The 24000-nt window shown below is 45.2% G+C and overlaps 1 protein-coding gene across 1 annotated transcript in view; it reads right to left on the reverse strand.

The window, feature by feature from the left end:
* LOC149338833 (uncharacterized) overlaps nt 1-24000 on the reverse strand; it is a 177825-nt gene that overhangs the window by 39124 nt on the left and 114701 nt on the right. The window contains exons 13-16 of the mRNA XM_089550814.1: nt 20014-20114; nt 15143-15353; nt 11226-11420; nt 7845-7912 (exon numbers count right to left, since the gene is read on the reverse strand). Coding sequence (XP_089406940.1) covers nt 7845-7912; nt 11226-11420; nt 15143-15353; nt 20014-20114 — 575 coding nt within the window. The remainder of the gene's footprint in view (nt 1-7844; nt 7913-11225; nt 11421-15142; nt 15354-20013; nt 20115-24000) is intronic.

The raw sequence follows: 24000 nt of genomic DNA on the forward strand, positions 1-24000 counted from the left end.
GCCTCCCCACCGTATTGTGAGTGAAGTGACCACCATGGCAGGTTGCAGTTAAGTTAATGATTGGCTTTGATTGGTTGCTTTTGAAGCGCTACCTGAGTCGCATAAACCTCGCCGCTGGCAGCATCTGTCATGTGGCAGGGCAGTAGCAAATTTCTCAAGTGGTGCTGCGCTCCGGCAGGATGGGTATCAGGGCTTCCAGGGATGTACGAATGTAAAGTCGAGGTTGACCAATTCCGCATATGTGGACATTGCCCCCTTAACACAATGCGTCATAACCTTAAGGCGGAGCATAAGTGTTCAGTTTTGTGTATGTCAAACATGTTTTTGAGCACCTATATACATGACATTTGCTTTTCTGCTTCAGATTCTGTTTTTTATCTTTGAATGGTTTGCAAATGAAGGGAATATTAGTCCCTGCACAAAAATGGCTGTTGCTGATAATGGCCTACAGCGTTTGATAACCGTCCAGAGTACGTCTGTCTCCCAGATAACGCACAACTGGAGCTTCTATTTCACAAGGGGTCCACTAGATGATGCCTTCTAAAGCTTACCAAAGAAAAATAAAACGTAATCCAGTTATATACAACTGAAATTTGGTTTTCCCTTGCGAATAAAAGCCGAAAACGTTCATATTTGCTTTCCACAGGGCTACAGAATAGTCTGAATTCTGTCAACAGCTCCCTCCGGCAGTTATATTATTTTTTTATATTGTGACGAAGAAGGCGTAGCTGGAAGTGGCACGGGACGGAGCGATCGCGCTACGCCAGTGGCCACTAAATCATCTCTTGTCCATCGTTCATCACGTCTTATTCTTCGAATGGTCACCATGTAACAATATGATGCTACTTCACTTCATGCCATTGACTCTATGCTGTGTTTGCATAGTAGAGGCCTCACAACTAATACAGCAGTCACAAAAATGCCTTTTAACTAATGATTTATGTAATCAGAAAAATCCTAGGCTTAGTCAATGTGAAATTGGTACATTGGCATTACTGCGCTTTATAACTAAATCACAATGACAAGGGCTGATGTCAAAAGGAATAAAAATGCTTCTGGTCACTTGAGAGCTTATGCATTGCGAAAGCTGCGAGAAAGTGTAATTTTAACACTTGACTGCAGAGCTCTTTGAGGAGCTAACAAAGATAACATTTAGTAGAGAGCAGCATGGCCTGTCAGCACGATGCTCATGTCTGCCAGGCGTACGTATGTGTAGCTCTCGTTCAGGGTAGTCCTTGTTCTGCAGAGCAGGGGTAACATAATCTACAAATCTGTGACAGAGGCATCACGTTTGCCGCATAAAATATCGCATAATCCTTTTCAACCTATATACCAGCTTCCCAAGGTATTCAGCGTGCGCTTTCAAATAAATTGCCTGCAATGGCACATTAGGTGTGCTGTTTCATTCCACCTCTTGGTATGGAATTCAAAGGGAGGTTCTTCGTGGTGAGTTTTATGGCAAATACATATTAAACAGGGTCGGCTAGTTTTATCTCATGGTGTTGCATTCAGAGTGGCTAAACAAAGACTTTATGTTCTTCTACTGTAGGTAAGAAATTATCTAGATGTAATTTAAAACTTAGTGCATCGGTTATATTCACTTTAGTGCACTAGCACTAAATCCCCCTGGCCTAAAACTGCTCTCGAAGTGTACCCGAGAAAAATCTTCCCTTCTCTATTACACGTACGCTTTTGTCCAGACGCCTGATGCTGTTCGGAAAAGCTCAAATGTTTAGGTCAAGTTTACTATCAAACGCACTTAAATAAGTTTGGGTAGTTTTACTTTAATGCGTTGCATTCAAATTGTCGTAATGAACGATTTACAATAAGTGAATATAAGAAGATGACCTAGATTTGTTATTTTTAGCATGCTAGCATTTGAGCCCCCCTCACCAATTTCGCCGCTGCCCGTTTTTCGAAACAACAAGGGTGAAATGAAAGCCGGCAGGTGAGCCACCTAGGCCATGGGACAACCTGCACATCGGATTACGGGGCAACTGTCCGCCGTAGGGGGTGGCGAGAGGTTGCTTGAGTAGTGGAACATGGGTGTCACAAGCCCTACCGATGGCAGCACCTACCATTGTAGGACACTGGCGCATCGCTTAACTGCTGCGCCACTGCGCCACGAATGGTGTGAGGATTCCCAAGGGATCAATGAAAGTACAGTAGAGGAAGACCAACTCCGCATAAATGGGCATTAATAATTACCGCTATCTCGACATGGGCGTGAGCAGGGGCTTACTTGCCCACTGCAGTTTTAGGGCGCCATCATTAATAACCCTACTCACTTATTTTCGCCCCCTTTACCTGAAGCCTACTTCACCTTGAAAACCTAGCTCGAAACGACACAGATGTGCAAGCGCAGTACTTTACCATTTGGCCTAACGACACCAAAGCGGCCGTCATTTTTCTCTTTATAATTGTAGCACGCTCTTTACCAAAGCGCGGATCCCGATAAAAGGGGAATTTAGCAGGTTAGCTATGACACCGCTACTTGCCAATGCTTCATACAGTTTTGAAAGGGACTGCTGTGCAGAATGACCTCCAGCAGTGACCGTGATAAATGTACAGCTGAAGAAGAAACACTGCAACAAGCCTCAGGTCATTTACTCTCTTTTCAGCACCACTCATGAAAAGTTAAGAAGTCCACAATCACATCCTGTGCACAATCACATCACATGTTCCTATCGTGCGAATACAGAGAGATTCAAACCTAGGGGTTGCCAAACTGAAGTACAAAAGTATGCAGTTGCCAAACTGAAGTACAAAACAAGCGAGTAAATAGTGCAGTAGCCCGTCGGCCCCCTGTGCGGAATAAGCAGGCCAGACCAAGCTGTGCTTTCCCCAATTGATACTACACGGGTCCAATATCGGCGTTGCTATGGCCAGCTCATGGCACATTTCTACATCTAGCCCACATCTGTCCCTTGTCGGGTATCTGAGGGTAGGCAGATGCAGCATCAAAATGGGCTCTATACTTTTAAAGCCTCTGCTGGCCCAAAGTGGGCTGCCCACACGGAGCAGTTCTAGGTCTCACATAGGCTGGGCAGTGCTGAGAAACGGGTGCGCCCAACTGCTGTGCGGTACAAGAGGGCAGGTGCAACATTACATCGGGCTCTATATGCTTAAAATCCTCTGTTAAACCTTATGGGGCTGCCAACACGAAACCACTCAGCGCGCGCATAGGCCAATATCCTTCAACAGAAAAGTCTACAACAGCTGTATCTTACCGGTACTCACCTATTGGGGCAGAAACGTGGAGGCAAATAAAGAGGGTAAAGCTTAAGTTAAGGACAACGCAGCGAGCCATGTAAAGAAAAATGATAGGTGTAACGTTAAGAGATCGGAGGCGGGTGGAGTGGGTGAGGGAACAAGCCTGGGTTAAGGACATCCTAGTCGAAATCAAGAGGAAGAAATGGGCTTGGGCCGGGCATGTGATGCGAAGGCATTAGAAGGCGGTCCTTAAGGGTTACGGGATGGATTTCGAGAGAAGAGAAACGTAGCAGGGGACAGTAGACAGTTAGATGAGCAGATGAGAATAAGAAGTTTGCGGGTATACGGTGGCTGCAACTGGCAAAGGACCGGCTTAAATGGAGAGCGATGGGGGAGGCCTTTGCCCTACAGTGGGCGTAGTCAGGCTGATGATGATGAAGCCGTGGCGGGGCTTGGAAACGGGCGTATCGGAAAGCTGTCAACATCGGTCTTTTGTATGGTACTCCAGAGCAGATAGGAAGTTATTGTAGGCTCTTTGCAGAAAAAAAAACCTCAGCTATCCCACAGGAAATATTGGTAGATATCACATAGGCCAGGGCGAGGCTGATAAAACAGCGTGACCGCGTGCTCGCTACATTTGCCCCTTGTAGAGAACTGCAGGGCAGGTGAAACATAAATGTTGTGTGTGTGCGGAAAAAACCTCGTGAAACCTATATTTGGCTGCATCCACAAAACCACTAAGATCTCACATCGTCGTGCCGGGGCTGGAAAGCGCGCGCGCTCGCAAGCTGTCCACATCAGCCCCTTGTGGTGTTCTAGGCAGATGCAACACAAATGCGAGCGTTATACGAGACGAAACCCGGCAAGCCTAAATGGAACTGCTGATGAAATGCCGTAGGCGTTCCTACGTCAGCTACAGCAGGGCTTAACCTAGTGGCGTGGCTGTATCGAATTTGCATGCAGTAGTTTAATTCATTGTTTCTGTAAGGTAGGCCAAATCAAATTATTCTTATGGATAACTTTGTAAAGCAATTTTCAGCATTTTACCTGAAAATTTTAAATTATAAACTTTGAGCTCTCGCAATCAAAAAATTGTGAAACACAAACGGATCATGCCCAGGGATGACTGCGCACGTACCCACCTACCGGAATGAATCAGACTATAGGGGCTCTCCAAGCGTGATCACAGTTCGGACTATAAACACAGGCGGTCCGCGCAGCGCCGAACAATCAAGTTCGTTGCCAGCACAAGGTGCCACACGAGCTCATTGTTAGCAACCTATACAGCCCATGAAGCCCCCGTGCTTACAAAACAAATTTCTCCAGTCTGCTCAAGTCAGGCTGACATTAGAAAAATTACTGCAGAAAATTTCGCATTGAGAGTACAATGAGAGATTTGGGCTGGGTCTGCCCATATACATACACATCACCCTCCTTTGGGGACTAAGTGAGCCGACAAAGGCCCGTGTACCAAACCCCACTGGGGCTCACATGGGCTACCCACATTAGACCTACAGAGGGCCTTACTTCAGAGCCCACTTTGTGCTACATGGGGGCTTCACTCTCCAGTGGCCTGGGATTTCTGCAGCAAATGTTGTGGCCAGAAGAGCATTATTTGTGCGGCACCTTCCTTTTTGCATTATTGTTTTCAGTTCGTTAATGTGTCTTTTCCACTCTACAGATACAGCTACGCTTTGTCTCAAGCCTGCCTCATGTTGCTTCAAATCATTGTGATCTATATTGTTCAGGGTGAGAGGCGTTGGAATGCGGTTTTACCACTTTTTTCCGTTGCGAGGTGAGACCATTTTATCTGCAAACATCGAAGTCACACGCACGTGCACGTACTTTTTTGATATTGGTGTAGTTGAGTTTCGTGCCGTATTCTAAGGTGTTTGCACGCTTCAAATTGAGCGATGACAGGAGCCGAGCAAGTTTACTGCACCATCTTCACCGGGCTCACTTTTTGTGCGCGCAGGTCAGCGAATTAAAGAGTTTCTTTTCGAAGTCTTCCGTTGTATCCCTCACTGCCGGACTGCTGTAGTGAGAACGTGAGATCTAGTGGAGGTGCGTGGATAAGCAAGGGACAAGTGCTGGCAAAGCCGCGTGATCTGACATGACCGAACACAAGGCTAGAATCAGCAGCCATCTCCTGTTGCTCCTCCTTTGAGCACGGCTCCTACCGGACGTCACTAAACTGCAAAGGCAAGCTGCAACGATGACCAAGCTAGAAGGCAAGCTGCAACGATGACCAAGCTAGACAAAGTAAATATTGCGCATTCCTGGGTACATTCATCTTTCTACAGTTGCCCTGTTTCCGAGCAAGAGCAATGGCTCGTCGATTTGAACCATCTGGCCACATTCTCTAACTGGGAGGACGCGGGGAAACTTCGCTATCTTGTCTTTTCCTTCGATAGACCTGAAAAGTTGTCATAAAAAAATAACTATTCTCTCTTAATGACTTGGGCCACGTTCAGGCGGAAGCTTTCAAAAGGTTCTCAAGTGTGTAACGCAAAAAGAGGGCTAAGTAATTGCGACTTTCCCGCATCCAACAGCATAATCTTCCGGCACGCCAGTGCGCAGATAACGGTGGAATTTATGAGTTTACGCTCTTAGACAGTTTACATGTGACAGAAAGTGTTCGTACATCATTTGGAGGGGACACTTGAGTTCCATACTAAAGGTAAGAAGCGTTATCTTTAGTGGGTTAGTGCCGATATATGCAGAGTGGTTTATTGTCTAGTTAACATTCATATACGCGGGTGAGTCTTAATACCACTACCTGCGCAGTGGTGCAGCAGTTAAGCGATGCGCCACTTTTTTAACAGGCGGCTGTTTTTATGACAGCCACCGGCAGAGCTTGTGCGACCTATTTTGCTCTTCCCGAGCAACCTGTCGCGCAGCTGGCACGACGCTGCTCCGAAGTTACCCGATCTTAAACGTGTTATACCCGAATAGCACGGGTAATCGCGTAGTAACTCGGCTTGCTAGGCAATGACACAAGGTCGAACGAACGTACATGCGCACGTATGGTGACAAGATTCTTAGTCGGTCTTGGGGGCATATAAGTGGTTGGACACTAAAGGGAAAGGATCCTGATTCGAGGCTGTAAAGAGCAGCTGATCGCTTGCCTCGGGCGCAGCCCGCCAAAACAAGTGACCGATATCATTTAACAGTCGGCGACCACAAAAAGCATCTTGGCACCCGAACCTCTCAATTCAACACTAAAGTCTATATCCGGGCACAATGTCTGCGAGCAGAAGCAATTTGTGAGAGATTCGTGAAGTTATCCGCGAACCGCTACAACCAAAACAGCCATCACCATGAGCGCAGCTTCAAGTAATGGCCCTTTATGGATCGTCAGTGATGAAATTTGGCAATAATTGACCGTTCCTCTGGCAAGAACCCCGACCCATCAACCTAAAGCCATGACATACGCTACTGCGGTTCGGAGCCCATATATCCCAGTCACACATCGCCAGGAGACATTCGCCGTCAGCACAACGCCAAACCCCAGCCCATGCACCTTGCGCCAGACAATCAAGCCGAAGGATATGCGGCGCCTATTGAAATATCCGACAAACATCCACTGTGCTTTCACTGCGGTGCGGCCAGCCAGCCAAATCCTTTGACACCTCTCATACATGTGAGAAGGACTACCTTCTTCCAATGCACCGCGACCACGCCTCAACAGCGCCCAGAGTTCAGTGGCTCCCTGCGCCTAGGGTAGCACCCGACGTCTTGCTGTCGGTGCCGTTCCTTATTGCCGTCAAGGACATGCATTACATCGCTGCGCCGCAGCAACGCTGTGACTGTGCGCGGAAAGTCACTTAGCCCACGCAGGTGCCCCACTCTGTAGAGGTGAGGATGCTTCACGGCGAAACGATGGCTATCCTCCACCAACAGCAGCGAGTACGCTGCAGTCAGTTCGATCACATTAACGGCGACGCGACGCAACTTGAAGGTCACCATGCTTGCCAGCGAAATATCAGCGACGAGCCTTACCCACAGACACAATATCCGGCGAAGCTGGGGCCTGACCTGAATACCAGAAAGAAATTAAAGCACAAGAGCCATCTGCCTCAACACCTCGAAATGACTTTCGACGGAAGCACGGTTGCTTCTGTGTGCTTACAAAGGCGCGTACTGCACTGTCATCAGTCGGAAGTTCGCATCTCAGCTCAAGCAACTGATGAAGCCATTGGAAAAATGCATACTGCTAGGTCTCTTAGAATTCTGCTTTTGACTGTTCTCACCAACTATAATCAGGGAATGCAGAAAGTTGGGCGAGTTGGTAATACATGTTGAACTTAGAAAAGCGCAATAAAAAGACAAGGACAAGAAGAAGAAGAACACGCAGGACAAAGGCTTGTCCTGCGTGTTCTTCTTCTTCTTGTCCTCGTCTTTTTATTACGCTTTTCTAAGTTCAACATATAATCAGGGCTTTATCACATTTAAACAACCTGTAACAACTTTACGTAATCTATACTAGAGTACCAGAAGTGGGCTGTGAGGTGGGGGCTAGCCCAGGGATTCTGCAACTACGTGGCTAGCCCACGTGGATTCTACAACTGGCACCCAGACGGGACCTCTGTTGGTTGCCGGCCAATCCCCAGGTGGGTCCTATTTCTGACCCATGAGGCCAGCCTAAATGCGGCTGCCCACATTCGGCCCGCACTGCCAAATGGGACCAATCCCTGTTCTGCAGGGACCAGCCCACATATTGCTCAAAGGGGGCCCAACTGGATATATTTAGGCTACGCCTATTGCCGAATGGAACCGGCTCGAGCACTGCAGGGGCCAGCCCACACATTCGCCACAGAGGCCCGAAACAGACATTTTTAGGCTGCACCCATCGCAGGATGAGATCTGTGTGGGTTCACTAAATTGCGCTTGTCCACATATTATCCACAGCAGCCGGCCTGAGCACTTTGGTCCTACCTGCATTGCCCAATAGGACACAGGTTGATTACGTAGTGGCCAGCCCGAATATGGCTGACCCGCATTTTGCCCACACTGGGTCAACGTATTTACTTTACTTTTAATTATCATGTTGGAGAGATGTGCGTACTGCAGGGCTGAGTCTAATTTGGGCTTCCCATGTAATCGCCGCAGGAGCCGATGTGGGTTTTTTGGGAGCTGTGCCAGACACAATTCCCCCTGGGACCCTAACGAACTCAAAATCATCCCCTAATTCTCACCTACCACGCTCATCAATTTCTAACACTGTGGCTATAGTAGGTTAGCCCACATTGCCCCCACAATTCTAGTTAGTAAAAGACGCACTGCGCACACGTGACTCATGTTTTTAAACATAGAGCTAGCTCGGTGAGTCGCAGGTAGTGTAGCACATCCGTGTTAGGTGTCAAAGTTATTCCCGTCTATTGCCCACTCACTGCGCACAATTTAGCATATTCCCAGAGTCACAAACATATAATCTTAAGTAATTGAATATGCAAACTTAGAATTCTAATTTAAATGATCTATAGAGAAATTTATCAGCCTGTATTTGAAAGAGTAAATAAATAAAATAATCAATAAGTGCAGTGTACCCGTTAGAACAAAAAAATTCGGTTGCTTTCAGATCCGTTACGGCCGATTCTGGGCCCATGGTGCTATGGAATCGCCAGCCTGGCTTGGGTTGGCTGGGCTTTTTCCGCGCGGACGCTGTATTTATGTTGCATATGCCTGTCAAGTACCCCACAAGGAGAACATGAGGGCAGAGTGCTGGCACCCTCTCTTTCCTGTCCTCACCCCAGCTCATCTTTAACTACCGCGATTTTCCACCGACAGCCTCACTGGTGCTAGAGCAGGCTTTTCGGCTTAAAGGACACATTTGTGGAACATATGCCTCTAAGCACCCTGAAAGGACCTATGTGGCCATCATGCTCGCGAACGGGCTTTCCTGCCCTGCTACGGCTCTTGTGGGACCAAGAGCGGTATAGTGCCTGCAGCCCCATTTGAAAGAAGCCCCCCCCCCCCCCTGCATGAAGCCCACATCTGTGTGTCGTCTGCCCTAAAGAATCGCTTCAGAAACAAAAGTAGGCATCATGCGCGCGCTCCGATCTCTAGCCCCGCCGTGGCTCATAAGGAAGCTACAGCAGGTTTGAGCGGGCGTCTCCAATTATGTCTAGCCCAGGTTCTTTGTTCATGAAGTTCGCACTTCCATCCAGCTGCCCTCATAAATCTCACAAAAGAAGCATGGTGCTGTCATGCCACCAGGCCCACTTTTCTGCCCCGCTATAGCCCAAGCTAGACCAATAGCTCTATTTTGTGGGTAGCGTTGTACTACACAGCTGCTCAACTGTTTTTCCTAGACTTTTAATGCCTGCATCTTTTGTAATCATATCATTAATGTCGAGCCCTAGTCGGCTCAGCCTAAAATCCGCGCAGCTCAGAAGCTTGCGGCATCTAGCTTTGCATGACTCTGCTTCAACACTTAAGCTTCTGGCTGGTAGCGCATAGCGCATCTTCCCAGAGCCCAAAAGCCCATCCTAATTCTTCTAGTGCAGCAACAACGTTTCAAACTCTCGACTGCATCTTTTACATGGGCCACATTGAACGGGTTGGAAGAATATTTCTTTTCCAAGGAAAGAGTACATAACCCTCCATGCCAACAGGTATGCCCGTTGAATTGATGCCCCGCCCGTATTTTACGTCTATTTCTGCATTTACAGCTGTGGCTGTTGTCCTGTGTAGATGGGTAGTCTGAATTGGAATTCATCTACCATCACTGAAGACCACGGCAAACACTTTTGGATGTCCCTGTTCGCCACAAGTGTCTCTGTACGACTCGCCTCTGAGCCACCGGGTAGCAGCCCCAAACAAATCGCTTTGTGGAACTTTTCCATCGCCAACTTAAAGCTGCACTCTTCGCATACACAACACCAACGGAGTGGACAGATAAGCGAAACCTCCTCTCTTGGGCCGCAGCGGCACCTTCAAACAAGAAATCTCTTGCCGACCAAGTGGCCATGTTTACGGTGAGCCACTTCGCCTTCCCACAATTTTTTCGCGGCTCCTCCATTACTTGTTACTCCCATGAATTTATCATGCTGCAGCGCGCCGTGTTTCGCCATTTGCGGCCTGAACCATTCTACCCTTAACAGCTCACATATTTTGTGTTGCCTCACCAACCGACAGCCAGCAACAGTATTGGATATCAAGAATCGCACCACAGCTCGCTTAGGCTATATTATCTATAACCTTTTTGCGCGCTTGAACGTCGTTCGGTGTAATAGAAAGGCATAAATTACTCCGCCAATTCGGTAGGCCTTCAGCGGTTAAGTCGAGCCAACTCTATCAAATTCTACTTTCATTCTCAGCTCCTGCCGCATGTCGTGCTGCGAAAAAGGCATTTCGCCATGCGCGTTGGTGCATCGCCCTGCTCACGCTACACACCCTGGCTCCTTGTTGCCGGTGGAGTTCTGTTGCCTCATAAACTTTCCGCGACCTACTTCGTAGTCAGCGGCAGAATACGATGACGAAGAGATACGTGCACGTAACGTAAATCTTCAACTCTACTATTTCAGCCCTCGGTAGGATAAATCTGTTTGGGGGTTAGAGTAGGCATTCATTAAGGGTCCCTTTTAACCAACCGCACCACGAACCCAAGAATAAATCGGCATGGACAGGGCATATAAGGCGAAACCAAAATAAAGAATGGTTCTTGAATGCAATAGTACATATCAAAAGAGATTACAAGTGTAGAAGAGGCCGGCAGAAAGTCAGCCAACGAAATAAAAGCAAGAAAGGTTGCCGAGAGAAGGTGGAAGGCTAATAGCACAAAAAAGGCTAAACGCAGGAATTTGGGAGAGGCCTTTGCTCTACATATTAAGGTTCATTATGGTGAGCACGGTGATTTTATTGTAGCACCTAATAAAAAGAGGTTAACCTCTCGAGCCTCATGGCTATTCCACGCAGAGTTCCGTAATTTTGCAGCTCGCATCAGTTTATGTGTCCCCTTTTCGAGAGAAGGTCACTTTTGAAAGGCTTTATGAGAAAGAAAAACTCACCTTCTATTGTTTTCTCTTTCCTACTGTCATAATAGTAGTTCTGGGGGAAGGTGGTGTGATATGTAACTTTTTTCTCGCCGTTGCAGTGCCACGTCACCTCCAGGCCTTCGTATGAGCTGGAGCCTTGAGGAACATATCGCAGCAGTGCGCTGTGTTGACTTGGGAAAACGGTGACTTCCGACAAAGAAGGTGGGCCTGAAAGCGAGATATAAGGAAACCTTCAAATCGCAGTCTAGGTTGCAATATTATTAACTACTATAACATAGAACCCAGACTTCCACCCACTTTTCATCGCGCCTTAATTAAGCTGCTTTATGACAGAAAACCTCTTCGTGAGGTCACGACCTGGGCATAGAGCTTATATCAGCGTAAAGATTTTTGTGTAAATACGAGCGAAAAGTACTGAAATGCCTACACAAGTTCGAGCCTCTTCGTATTTCAGATATCACCCCCCCCCCCCCCCCAATTCTGTCGACAATATTCATTTTATCTTAGCCTATCTTAACTTCTGCGAATACGGCATCATTGGCATTGAACTGAATTGTTAATTCGAGAATATTCATGTTATAGTCAGGAGAGCTTTCAAAGCTAGTCAAGATAAACTACGTTCCCATCACGCATCCTTAAGCTGAGCTCTTTTCACAGCAGTGTTCCTGGGTCTAATAGAGCGCACTGCGTCACATTACAAACTGCCTGTGAACACTGCTGAGGCATCGCGAACCTGCTAGTATGCAAACTAGAGCACCGCGTGCATTGTAATGGCGCTGCTTTTTGCGCCTCCTGTGGTTTACTGTAAACTGTTTAAGTTTATGACCGACTTTGTTGCGGAATGCTTCGAGTGCTTCTAATTTAGCTGAGGTTCTGAATCTGTAAAGGTAAAAAGTGTTTTTCTACTCCCGGTCTTCTTGAAATGCCCTCATTGGTCGCATTTTCTCCCCTTCCTAAAACTGCCTGCAAATGTGAAGGCGCCCCTCCCCCCCCCCCCCCCCCGTAGTTAACGGGCTGTTAATATTAAATAAAGTTCCTCTGGATCGTCAGGAAGTGTGAAAGAGAGATCTGGAGAGTGGTAGTCTTTCCCAAACCAGCTATCAAATACAATCACACAGAATCAAAGGAAAACAAGTTGTCTCATCTTGAAGCGAAATTTTTTTTAGGAACGCAAATGAGGCAGTAACTGTCTCAGAGTGAAGGGATAAAGGAGGTAGTGAAAGGAGAAAGGAATAAAGAGGCGCCATAGTGGAGGTCGTCGAAATAATTTCGACCACCTGGGTATCTTTAAGGGGCACTGCATTGTACAGCACACGGGTGACTTTTGCGTTTCGCCTCTTCATGTTTGGCGGTTTTGAGCAACCACTGCGATCCCTGCTTTTTGTACAAATTATTCAGCAAAGCGTACTGAAGCTAAAAAACGCAAAGTAATGTTCGCATTTAATAATGGGCGGCTATTACCTAGTTAAAATTAGTGGTCAGGACTCTCATTGTACTACGCTCGTTTAACGTTCGCATAGGTGAGGAAAAATATCTTTATCCATACTATTGTTTTCATCAGCGATATTAAAAGTATCTACCGGGTTCTTTATTCGAGCGCAGCACTCCCAATGGTTACCAGAAATAAAATATTTCTGCAGATGTTAGCTTCTTGCCGAGTTCAGTCGTTAAGGATTTTTTTTTTTGTAATCCATTCCATGTGCACTGCACATAGAGCTACAAACATTATAAAAAAAGCATACCTCCCTGCTATTCGAACCTGGGACATTAGGAACGGTAACTAAATTTTGAGCCGGAGCCACCGACAAATGGAGGGAGAGATACCCTGCAGAACTTGTAGTTGACTTCATAACGCCAGTTTCATAATACACTCTCATGCTCAGCAGGAGCTCACTTCTCGAAATACTTGGAATAAGCGTTGTTGAAAACTTATGCATCTAGATGTTGACGCAACGGCGCTTGTCGTTTTTCTATAGCCCTTCGTTCTGCGCTAATAACCACCAAGTAAGTGTTCGTGCAGGTTGGGTGCTCTGTTCGAAGACAAGTTAATTCACACTGAAGCAGAAGTCTGACTTAATTCGTTCCGGACGTGTAGAAATCATACTCAGTACAACATTATGCCATCCAGAGAATTTATTTATTTCAAAGTGTGTTCTCTGCTGCTTACGTTGCTAAAATTCTACATCGGCTAGTGCCCTTGTATCGCCTGATACGTGACTGTGTTTGATGGAAAGTTTCGATTAGATAGTCCCGACACCTCATATGCTGCAGGGCCAGAGAGAACTGAGCCTATACAGCAAATTTCAGAGCGAGGCAGGATAACGCAGCAGCGTGCACGCAGCAAAAACACTCACTGCACTACACTACAGCTATATCACTAGCGTATCGCTTTTATCGGATTCGGGAACAGCAAAGTGCAGAGCTCTGCTAAGTGCCCTTTAGAGCTTACAGGTTGTTTTCCACATCCTCTGCAAGCACATAGCACTTAAACAGCTGTTTTGAAAGCAATTAAGTCACAAAATTTATTCCGTATCACTTGACTGCCTTTGCCTTGAACAAATACTAGGAACTCTTGGCACTCTGTTATTGAAACAGACGAGTAAATTTTACCAAACAGTGCCCCACAGCCTTTGAATGCGGCCTCTGCCGAGTGATAGACAACCATTCAAATTTCAGCTCACTTTCTATTGGACGGTAGGGTAGGCAAAAAACCTTAACCGGGAAGAAACCTTCAAACCTGTGTCTACTCAGGCAGAGTGGAATTAATCTTTGCTCTCTCTGTTTTATTCCTCGGAAGCGCAAACCCCAGTCTCGCAAGAAACCAAGTCCGCGCAAATTCAGCGCGACCAAACGATAATCGACATGCTTACTTCTGCACTAATATTTACGACACTATTTTAAGGACACTTTTTCTTTTCTGGTTAGTCGGGACTCGGTTGGTTGTCTTTCTTATCACTCCGTTTTCTTTTTTTCGCAAGATCAGTGATCAGGAAAAAGAGTGCAAACGCGTTAGGCCTCCAGATATCTTAGTCAAGCTAACACTTGTGAAAAGATCCTCTGAGTACGCATAATGAACAATGGATTCAGATATGCTCGTTATACTTTACGGAATACAAAATATGCGCGGGTTTCTAATCGTTCGATTGAATTTTTTCACTCTTTGTGCTCCAGTACGGATATGTAGATGTGTCATGCCAAAGACAGCGTATTCAGCCATAGGATAAGTGTAACTTCATAAATGTTGCTTCGTTGCATGGAAAAGGCGAAGTTCCTGTTGTGTTGCCGTCTAAAATTGATTTTCAAGTAGGCACTGAAGAACGGAACAATGATTCTTCTGCACCGATTCTCTGAAATTATTTCGCCGGAAGATGATCATCCTTGTGGTCTCAGATGGTTTTTTCGCGTGAGCTACCGCCTTCTAGGCTGGTATGCAGCATACGCTAGCATGCTATACCAGAGATGGTAGAGTACTTAATAAAACGCAGTCTCAAAAGGTTACGTGCTATCGGCGAAGTTTACTATGCATATGTGTCTTCGACAAAGAGATCTGAACTCTGACGATCATGCCAATGTACGAGTACTTGGTGGTTGAGATCAATGTTACGACGGCTCACGGCTCGGCTGTCTTTAAAATAACATGTGTTACCCCTCGTATGAGATCGTAGAATGCACATTTAGGCTTCTTAAAAGTTAACTAAATGATGGCGGACATTCCACAAGATCATACTGGCGTTGGTGCAATACCTGAAAGCCTGAAGGCGACAGCAAAGCGTTGATGCCCCGATAAACAGAGAAAATGTTAAAAATGTAAAATAACAAAAAATCGGTAGCATCGGGACGAATTAGTTGTCAAGAAAAATTCTCAGCATTTTCTTGTTCATGTGGGGAAAGAGTGACGTCTCGGGTATGATATTTGCTGATTTTATTACCTGAAATATGAGAGTTTATCTGAACTCTGGACTCCTGCCCGCATCCGTAGGCGTTGCAGCAGCGAATCCAAAGGTTGAAGTTGTTTTGCAGTACTTGGTGGGTCAATCTCAGGTCCCCACTTGTCCTTTGGGGCATAGGAAGGTAGTCCCAGGTGGCATCACATTCGGCCGAGTCATCGCAGGTCTTCCACTCCTCAGAATTTTTTCTGTACTGTAAAGAAACAAAGGAAGGCAAATGCACGGGGAGTTTAAAATTGAATAATACGCGACTGAAGTTCTAGCTTTTCATTTACGGGAAGCACACTCTGCTGAACGCATTGTTTCCAAATTGATCATGTCAATGCTCACAAATGCTCACAGGCAGAGGTGAAGAGACTTATATTCTTCTATGTTTTGATTATAGAATAATGGCTAGAGACCATCACTGGTCAGCTGCGTTTAAAGCAACACTGCTGCAGTTGTGCTCTAATTCATAATTAGCTTTATTAGATATTTGCTTATTCTAATTAATCGATAAATACAAATGCTTGCCTGCGCATTTTTTTCTTCAGTTTATTTCGGTGAAATATGACTTCATTAGGTGCATTCTTCGCTGCGTCTCTTATTCAACGCACCATCCGTAATGCAGTGTATTTTCGCTCCTAGGTGAGACACCTAGAGTTATATAGCGAGAGCTGTTCAACGCTCATTCACTGGGTTTCTCGTCGTAGTGGTGCGTAGTCCGGCAGTGGTCACGGAAACCAGTTGGAGTGTGTTTATTGTTGAAGCAGGAGGGCATCAGAAGAGCGGATGAATCCGCAACGAGAATGTGGCTGCAACGGACACCACACAGCGATTAAGTACCACTAAGGAGGAGGTTTTAGTGACATCGGAGGAATATGGACCTGGAGGGTGGCTGCCACTCGAACCACTAATGCACTACTTGCATTGGGGAGAAAGAGTATGGCAGAAGCGGAGTAATCCGCGTCTAGGGGGTGATTACCGTAGAGTGAGTGAGGTATGGACAGAGCGAAGGAGTCCACAACCGAATAGCGGTTGACATAGCTACCACTCGAAGGGTGGTTAACGTAGGACGAGGACACATGCCGAGAGCATAAGGATGCGCAATCGGAGGGCAGCTTCCACATTTGTGGCTGAATTGCCAATTACACAGTAGTACCACCCATTGAGTTTGCCATTGCGTTTGAACCCCTCGATACTCTGTACAAATTCTATTTAGCAAAGCAATTGGCTCTCCATCCCATAATTATTTTCACCATGACCGCGCATATGGCTCAAAAACATTTTTGCTACACTCAGCTCTTTCGCCTAACTAATTCATAATGTTTCCACTGGCGAGATTCAGTCAGCAAGAAATTATTTATCGTGCAGTAGTCTTTATCTTAGACGTTTGTGCTGTACTTTTTGTGTATTTCGTCCGTTTGTAAGTCACGCTGTCGCTACTCGCCTTACCAACTTACCAGGATTCTGGTGTTCTAAGCAGTGTTTTTCTGTTTGCTATCCTTTAAAGGTAGTTTCTGTAGTTGTTCGATGAGCTTGAGTGGTTCGATATCAGCTTTATGGCATTGTTTTCTTCACGGGGATTTGCCTACACTGCTTGTTTTTATTCATTAGAATCGTATTTTTTCAAGGCACCCTTCTTGTTTTTCGCAATGCGTGTTGCTGTTTGCGCTGACTGTAGGTCGTTTTGATGGTGTGTTCCTGGTTCAGTGGTGTGTTCCAAACATTTCTTGTTTAACAGATGTACAGTCTGGAGATACTTTCAAAATATTTTTGCTGAGCAATTATTGAGTGGCGGGCTTTTTCGGAATTCCCAAATTTTTGCCTTTCATAAGTAGCGTCTGTTCATAACTTCTCTATGCAGCTACAGGAGCTCGAAAACTTCGCCATTTTCATTATTATTAATGCTTGAGATCTTTATCACAACAACGCATTAGATCTTGTTTTTTTTTGCCTTCAATTTTTCACTGATCTTGAGTACGGTGCCCACCTAAACTGCACAGCTTCCTTATCTTCTTTGTACCAGTTTTATGACACACCCTAACACCTTCTTTGTGTGTTGTTGCTGTCTCGCTGTTTTCCCTCGAGGACACTGCATGCAAACCACTCGAATATCTTTTATGTAATGGAGCGGTTGTGCATACGTAATCCAAGTTTTTAGTGCGTATGACAGTTGGTATTAACTTTAGCTACGACAAACGCGCCTCTTACAATCAGAAAACAAGCACCTTCCGTTTGTACACTTTACACTCTTAAGGACAAACTCAGTAATGCGTGTTAGCAGTAACAGCTTTTGTCAACAAATAGCTTTTTATGTTGTTAGCTGCTAAACTGCGTAGTGGTCACATGTTATACTGATCCCATAGAACATTTTTAGCAGGTAGCAGGGCGTCCGCTCCTCTCACAGCCGTTATTATTAGACTAATGCTAATTAGATTTGATTATGGTGTTTAACCTTCCAAAGCGACGCAGGCTAAGAGGTACATCGCAGTGCAGGGCGAAGGGTACGCCTTAAATGTGGCCTAGTACACTACGGAAGAAGCATCATTAAAAGTGAGCCCCTCAGTCGCGTCCCGATTGGGCGCCCTCCTCATTCGCTGACAACAAATTGGAGTCGGGTTCGCAAATTAGTAAAGTATTGTGCGCTAACCCTTATCGCTAAGTGTTTCCAATGCAAGCCTCTGAACACCTACCGCAAACAGGCGGACACTGGCCCTAGGGTGATCAAATCTCCCCGCATAACACAGTTTCTAAGTGCATTTTATTACTTTCTTTATTAACGAGCGTGGTGACTGTACAGCGGGTATTGATATGTTCCAGTACTTTTACATAAAGAACTTTACACCCTGTGACACACTGCTGCATGACATCTCAGGTGATGTCTGAGTCAAATGCTTTCTAGTAATAACTGAGGGCTATGTATCCGACAAGTGTTAAGAAGATGCTAATTGCATGATTTATTGGTTCTAACGCTTCGTGTTCCTCTACCGTCCTTCCGTCACATGATTTCTCCTCGACCTGAAGGAGCCTGCGATTACTGGGAGCGAAGAAACGGCGCAGCTCACTCACATGCACAATGCCACTGTCTTTGCTAAACGGAGGCAATATGATCCAGCTCATTAGGTCATTCCATGACCCCACGTTTTCCAAAATGGCCGTCATGCACCAGCAGAATGCGACCTCGTCGTGGTACTCACTTATGTAGCCCAGCTTGCCGCGTTCCGGCCAAAAAACAGACACTGCATTGATTTCGAAGAGGCGAAGACATTCTTCAAGTGCCACGTCGTCCGCTGATGCGGAGCATTCGGGGATCCTAAGTACCTTCTTTGCAGAGGGAATGATACGGTCTAATCATGTCGACTAGCATGGCTATCTGCTGGGATGCTGCTACTTGTGTGCCATGTTTGTTCCAACTCTTCTTATTCCTCGTCTGTCGCCCATTTGTTACATAGACGGTGTTTCACCTAAGGTTTTGAACAATTTTTAAAACAAAGCTTTCTAAGTTATAAGAGCTATTTTTTCGGCATTGCAGTGTCAGAGGTGTAGCGCCTCAGAATACAGCTAAAACGTGGCAACTAGTAAGATGTATAACTAACCAAGAATACTTAACTTTTTAACTACTGCTGCTTGTCGCCGTACTTTTGAGAGGCGTGTAGCCCACTGAAAGTGGTAACCATATAAGTGTTAAAGAGTTTGAAAACGCAGTAACCGCCATCGCTGCGGTCCAAGCATTTTGGCTACATTCGGCCAAGTTGCATGCACTTCCTAGAAGCTTGCAGCGAAAGCAGCATATCCAGTGTACGTAACTCGTCCAAATAGCCAAATCTCTTGGGCTCAGCCTCGAGGGTAACTGCTTTTTCTGAATTCCAGAAACTTATATGGATATTTCTTACTGAAGTCTACACGCCTTTTTAGAAATAAGGAGACCAACAATAATGAACAAAAAGTTAACTACAAAATTATATTTAACGATACTACTAATTATAACGACTTATATCCGTGTTCTGGTGCGCTGCATTAATGACAATGCTATTCTGAAAAAAGTGGGGTTCTAACTAAGAGCAGTTTTTTAAATGCACAAATCCTGTGCAAAAAAAAAAACGGTAAAAAGAGGTTTGCTATATTGCATATTACACTATTTCTTTGTTTATCGTGCGGTTGTGGTCTATTTTGGAGAATCTTTCACGAAACTATGCACGATAACTCTATTGATTAAATTGTAATGGTGTCCTCGTTTTGTTAGTGGTAACCATGTGTCAATGTGCTTTTAACTGAGTGTAGTACATTTCAACTCTCTCGTTTGTGCAAAGACTATTGCCTATAGGTATTCGAGCCACAAAGAAGCTTCAGGCCAGAGCATAAATATGAATTTACCAAGCCATAGATGGAATGGTGAGAAAGTGGCGAACTCCCAGGGTCGCTTGTAATGTGAACAAGATATAAATGAGCGTCTTTTAGTAGGAATCGATTCCGAGGCACGGGGTCACGCAGCAGGGGCTGCGCAAGGCAGGCGTGCAGTTTATATTAGAGGTCATGTTTTGCTGCGCTACCCGAGGGTAGCGCCAAATAGGTTTACTAAGAAATCTAACAATGATGGCTATGTTCTGCAGTGATTGCGAGCAGGTCGACAATGATAATTTTAAACACTGAGAAAATAGAGCATGCAAATATGCTCTAAGAAATGAAAGACTGACTGGTGAAACAAGATATCGAAATCTAACTTTTAGCCCCTCGAAAAAAAAAAAACATGGCTGTTAATGTGAACCTGCGAGCAGTGGGTGCGGTATTTATTGTTCCTTATTTGCTGGTTCCAAAAAAGAGCTCACTCAAAACTGCGCCACATTACCTTTCACACTCCTGCTTCGTCTCACCTGGAGGTACTCGACGCTGCTGTTTGTGCATTCCCAGGACAACAAGGAGGTGCCAATGGCGTCTTCAATATTGGCCTCATTCCAAACACGTGCATATGGAACTGCATTCGAGATGTGGCGATGTCATTTTTACACCACTGGGTCTGATCTCGCCTGAGACTTGCGCATCCGAGCGCAGGCCTGTGGCAAGATGTCATAAAATGTAGTAGTTGGGCATATGCATTGATTCACGCTAATATTGTATTGCAGCTAGCCTCATATGCCCAGAGCTGCACTAAAGGTCACACCTACTGTGTTTCCCTTAACAAAATCTGACAATGTTAAGTCATTTCGCGTCCCTCTTTCGAGCTCTTCGAAACCTAGTCAAAGTGCTTCGAAAGCAGCACGGGCAAGGAAAAGTCACGAATGCTGCAAATGAATTGCTCATCAGTTGGGCCTAGTTACTTTCACAGCGACAATAATATTATTTACCTCTCGCTCTATTACAAATATAATAAAACTAAGCTGATGCCTCTTATCACATTTGCGAATCGTGGTCCACGTGCCATGCTTACTATGATTGTCAGCCGCGGTATTGGAGCTACCCATAAAGGGTATAACAGGGTACGAAGAAGCTGCTCAGGATAGGTTTACCGGAGAGTGGGTATTAATTTTGAATTTCTTGCCGGCAAGTTGGTGATACGTGCGTTTGCTTTTTTGTTGGCCTGTATTTCCCATTTTTAGACACATCACCAAACGCCGCAAAGGAATGACGGAACACCCCCACTGAAAAAAAGTTCTATAATTCAATAACCTCATAGATCATTCATCATAGAATATCATACAATCTGAATGACATATCATACAATCTGTATGATATATCATTCGAATTGTATGATATATCATACAGATTGTATGATATGTCAAACATATTGTATGATATTATGATGAATGATCTATGAGGTTATTGCATCATAGAACTTTTTTTCAGCAGGGACATTGAACTTAGGCTGGCGAATGCCCTCATAATCACCCGGATGATCTACGTTCTCTCCTATTAAACACGACCCAAACGCGCAGATAAGCAGACTGACCGAATAATTCTGATTTTAATTTATGTTCAGAGCGTCATTTATGGTCAGATAATCATTTATGTTCAGAGATAGCTCTAGGTCTGACCATAAATACTCCTAATTTAAGGCTCTTAGCCCTCCGATAGCATCATACTTTTGATGAATTACGCGACGCACCTCTCTAATCACACAAGAGCGTTCTACAGACCACCCTTTTCCCAGAACAGCCTTTTCGCGGACTAATGTGCTGAAGTGGGTCAGATTATAAAAATTCGATATAATAATCAGGCGGAAGCAAGCCCAACATTCTAGGAGGTGATGACTAAGGCACATATATAAGGGCAGTGAAACCGGTACGGAAAAGATTTTTTCAAGAAAAATCAGAACGAGAACTTAAGACATTAATCAGGCACTAGAGAACCTCAGACGAAATGCTCTCGCAGTTTTTTTATCAATGCAGCTAAAAATGCCCCCAAGTTATTTAATGTATTAGCCTCATGTAATCAGCTAGCGGAAATGTAAGCATTGACGACTATGAGCAATGGAGGATGCCCACACTGAGCACGTACTCCGCCTTGTGCAGGCAGCCCTCATTACACCAAAAGTGCTTGACGTTATGCCCGCAAACCATCTGTGCGAAGCATAGTCATTCCTGGCCATGCTAGTTCTGTTTGTACACTATACTTGACTGCGGGAAACCAAGACATATATATATATATATATATATATATATATATATATATATATATATATATATATATAATACAGAAGAAAAGAAGGAATCTCGGCACGGTATGTAGTAGTAAGAACGTAGACCAACGTTTGAAACACTTGAAACACTTTATTGACGTTTCGACCGTGGAACGGCCTTTGAGACATTCTGACGAAGGCCGTTCCACGGTCGAAACGTCAATAAAGTGTTTCAAGTGTTTCAAACGTTGGTCTACGTTCTTACTATATATATATATATATATAGCGAAGTATACGCTTCGTTAAAGGAAACGTATTTATTCGACTCGACGTTTCGATCGGAAGACCGATCTTCTTCAGGAGTGATTTTACTTTGTTAATGCATCCCCTTTTATAGGGGGGGGGGGGGGCACAGTACAGGTAAGTGGGAAACACAAAGCATATAGCACGAAAATACACATAAAAAATTATTAGAGGCAGTGCGACGCACACGAAAAAAAAAAGAAGAGAGTGCGAGGAACAGGTACTCAGTAAGAAAATACAACGGCCTCTGCTTTGTTAAGCACCAGAGGCTTGCTTATTCACAGGCGTGTCCAGCTCGGAGGTGCCCGACAGGTGCGTGTTCGTGCAGCAACTTTCGTAAAAAATGCGAGAACTTGTTCCTTCTCCTAGCCGCGAGGGCAAGAAAAAATAAAAAAAAATAAAAATATATCTGACCCTCTCTGTTGGAGGGTCAGAACCCTCCAACAGAGATGGCAGACAAGAGAAAACGAGAAAACGAAAAGAGCAGGGAAGAAACCTCGGAAGAAAAAAAAATTGAAATAGGTTAAAAAAAACACCTTTTAAAGCAGTGCTGTTTCTTCGCACCCAGCAATAATGCACCCACGCCCGGTTGAGCGGAAGTATTGGAAGGAATGTAAAAAAATGTAAGCTTACATAGTAAAAATAAAAAGGAAAAAAGGAAAAAATTATGTGGCATTCGCGGGACCACAAGGTGAGCCCACCTGTAGGGGGGGGGGGGGGAGGAACGGCACAGGTGTAACCCTCCAACAGAGAGGGTCAGATATATTTTTATTTTTTATTTTTTCTTGCCCTCGCGGCCAGGAGAAGGAACAAGTTCTCGCATTTTTTGCGAAAGTTGCTGCACGACCACGCACCTGTCGAGCACCTCCGAGCTGGACACGCCTGTCAATAAGCAAGCCTGTGGTGCTTAGCAAAGCAGAGGCTGTTGTATTTTCTTACTGAGTATTTTCTTTTCTTACTCCTCTTTTTTTTTCGTGTGCGGCGCACGGCCTCTAATAATTTTTTATGTGTATTTTCCTGCTATGTGCTTTGTGTTTCCCACTTACCTGTACTGTGCCTACCCCTATAAAAGGGGATGCATTAACAAAGTAAAATCACTCCTGAAGAAGATCGGTCGTCCAATCGAAACGTCGAGTCGAATAAATATGTTTCCTTTAACGAAGCATATACTTCGCTATATACTCTTGTAAGCAGTCAAGTACTTAATGATTTCGCAACGTGTATATATATATATATATATATATATATATATATATATATATATATAGTATTCAGTAAGGGTTACAATGGGCCAGGTTAGCAGTTTAGGCACAGCATTACCACAAACGCGACTTTTCTTTCAACGTTTATTTTGCCAACAGTTTCGGCAATGGTATTCCCTTCGTCAGGGCCGGCTTACAATGGTTCAGTTTGGTCAATAGAAGGACACAGAACGAGCAAGGAGGTATAAGCTCCGCCCTCGAAAGAAACTTGAGAATGAGGGCACGGGATCGTATAGTAGACAACACGACAGCTCTCAGACGGCCAGCGGCTGCAGAAAAACAAACGGGGAGGTGGAAACTGTAAACTAGTAGCAAAGAACGAGTTTGAACATCGATAAAAGATGAAAAAGAGCGTTAAGCCCTGCTCTCGGCGCACACGGTAGCCGCTAGCCCTCTACCCCCCCCCCTCCCCCCCCCACGCACACACTCCCGCAGGACGCCGCCGGGTCTGAAAGAGCGGCCCGTATCAGGTATCCCGATTCGCTTGTGGAAGACGCGTTCGAGAGACGGTCACCACTCACTTGTTAGCGCCGCCACGGCAACCTGCGACCGTGCCATATGCGCATTTGTGCTTAATTTATTCGCTTTACTCTCCTGTCGGGCTGTTCTACCATACATACTGGCGCCCTTCTTCCCATTATTAAGGGCGGAGATTATACCTCCTCGCTAGTTCTGTGTCC

This window comes from Amblyomma mixtum, chromosome 6 (assembly GCF_055824585.1).
Source record: "Amblyomma mixtum isolate Tamu chromosome 6, ASM5582458v1, whole genome shotgun sequence".
NCBI classification, from domain to species: domain Eukaryota; kingdom Metazoa; phylum Arthropoda; class Arachnida; order Ixodida; family Ixodidae; genus Amblyomma; species Amblyomma mixtum.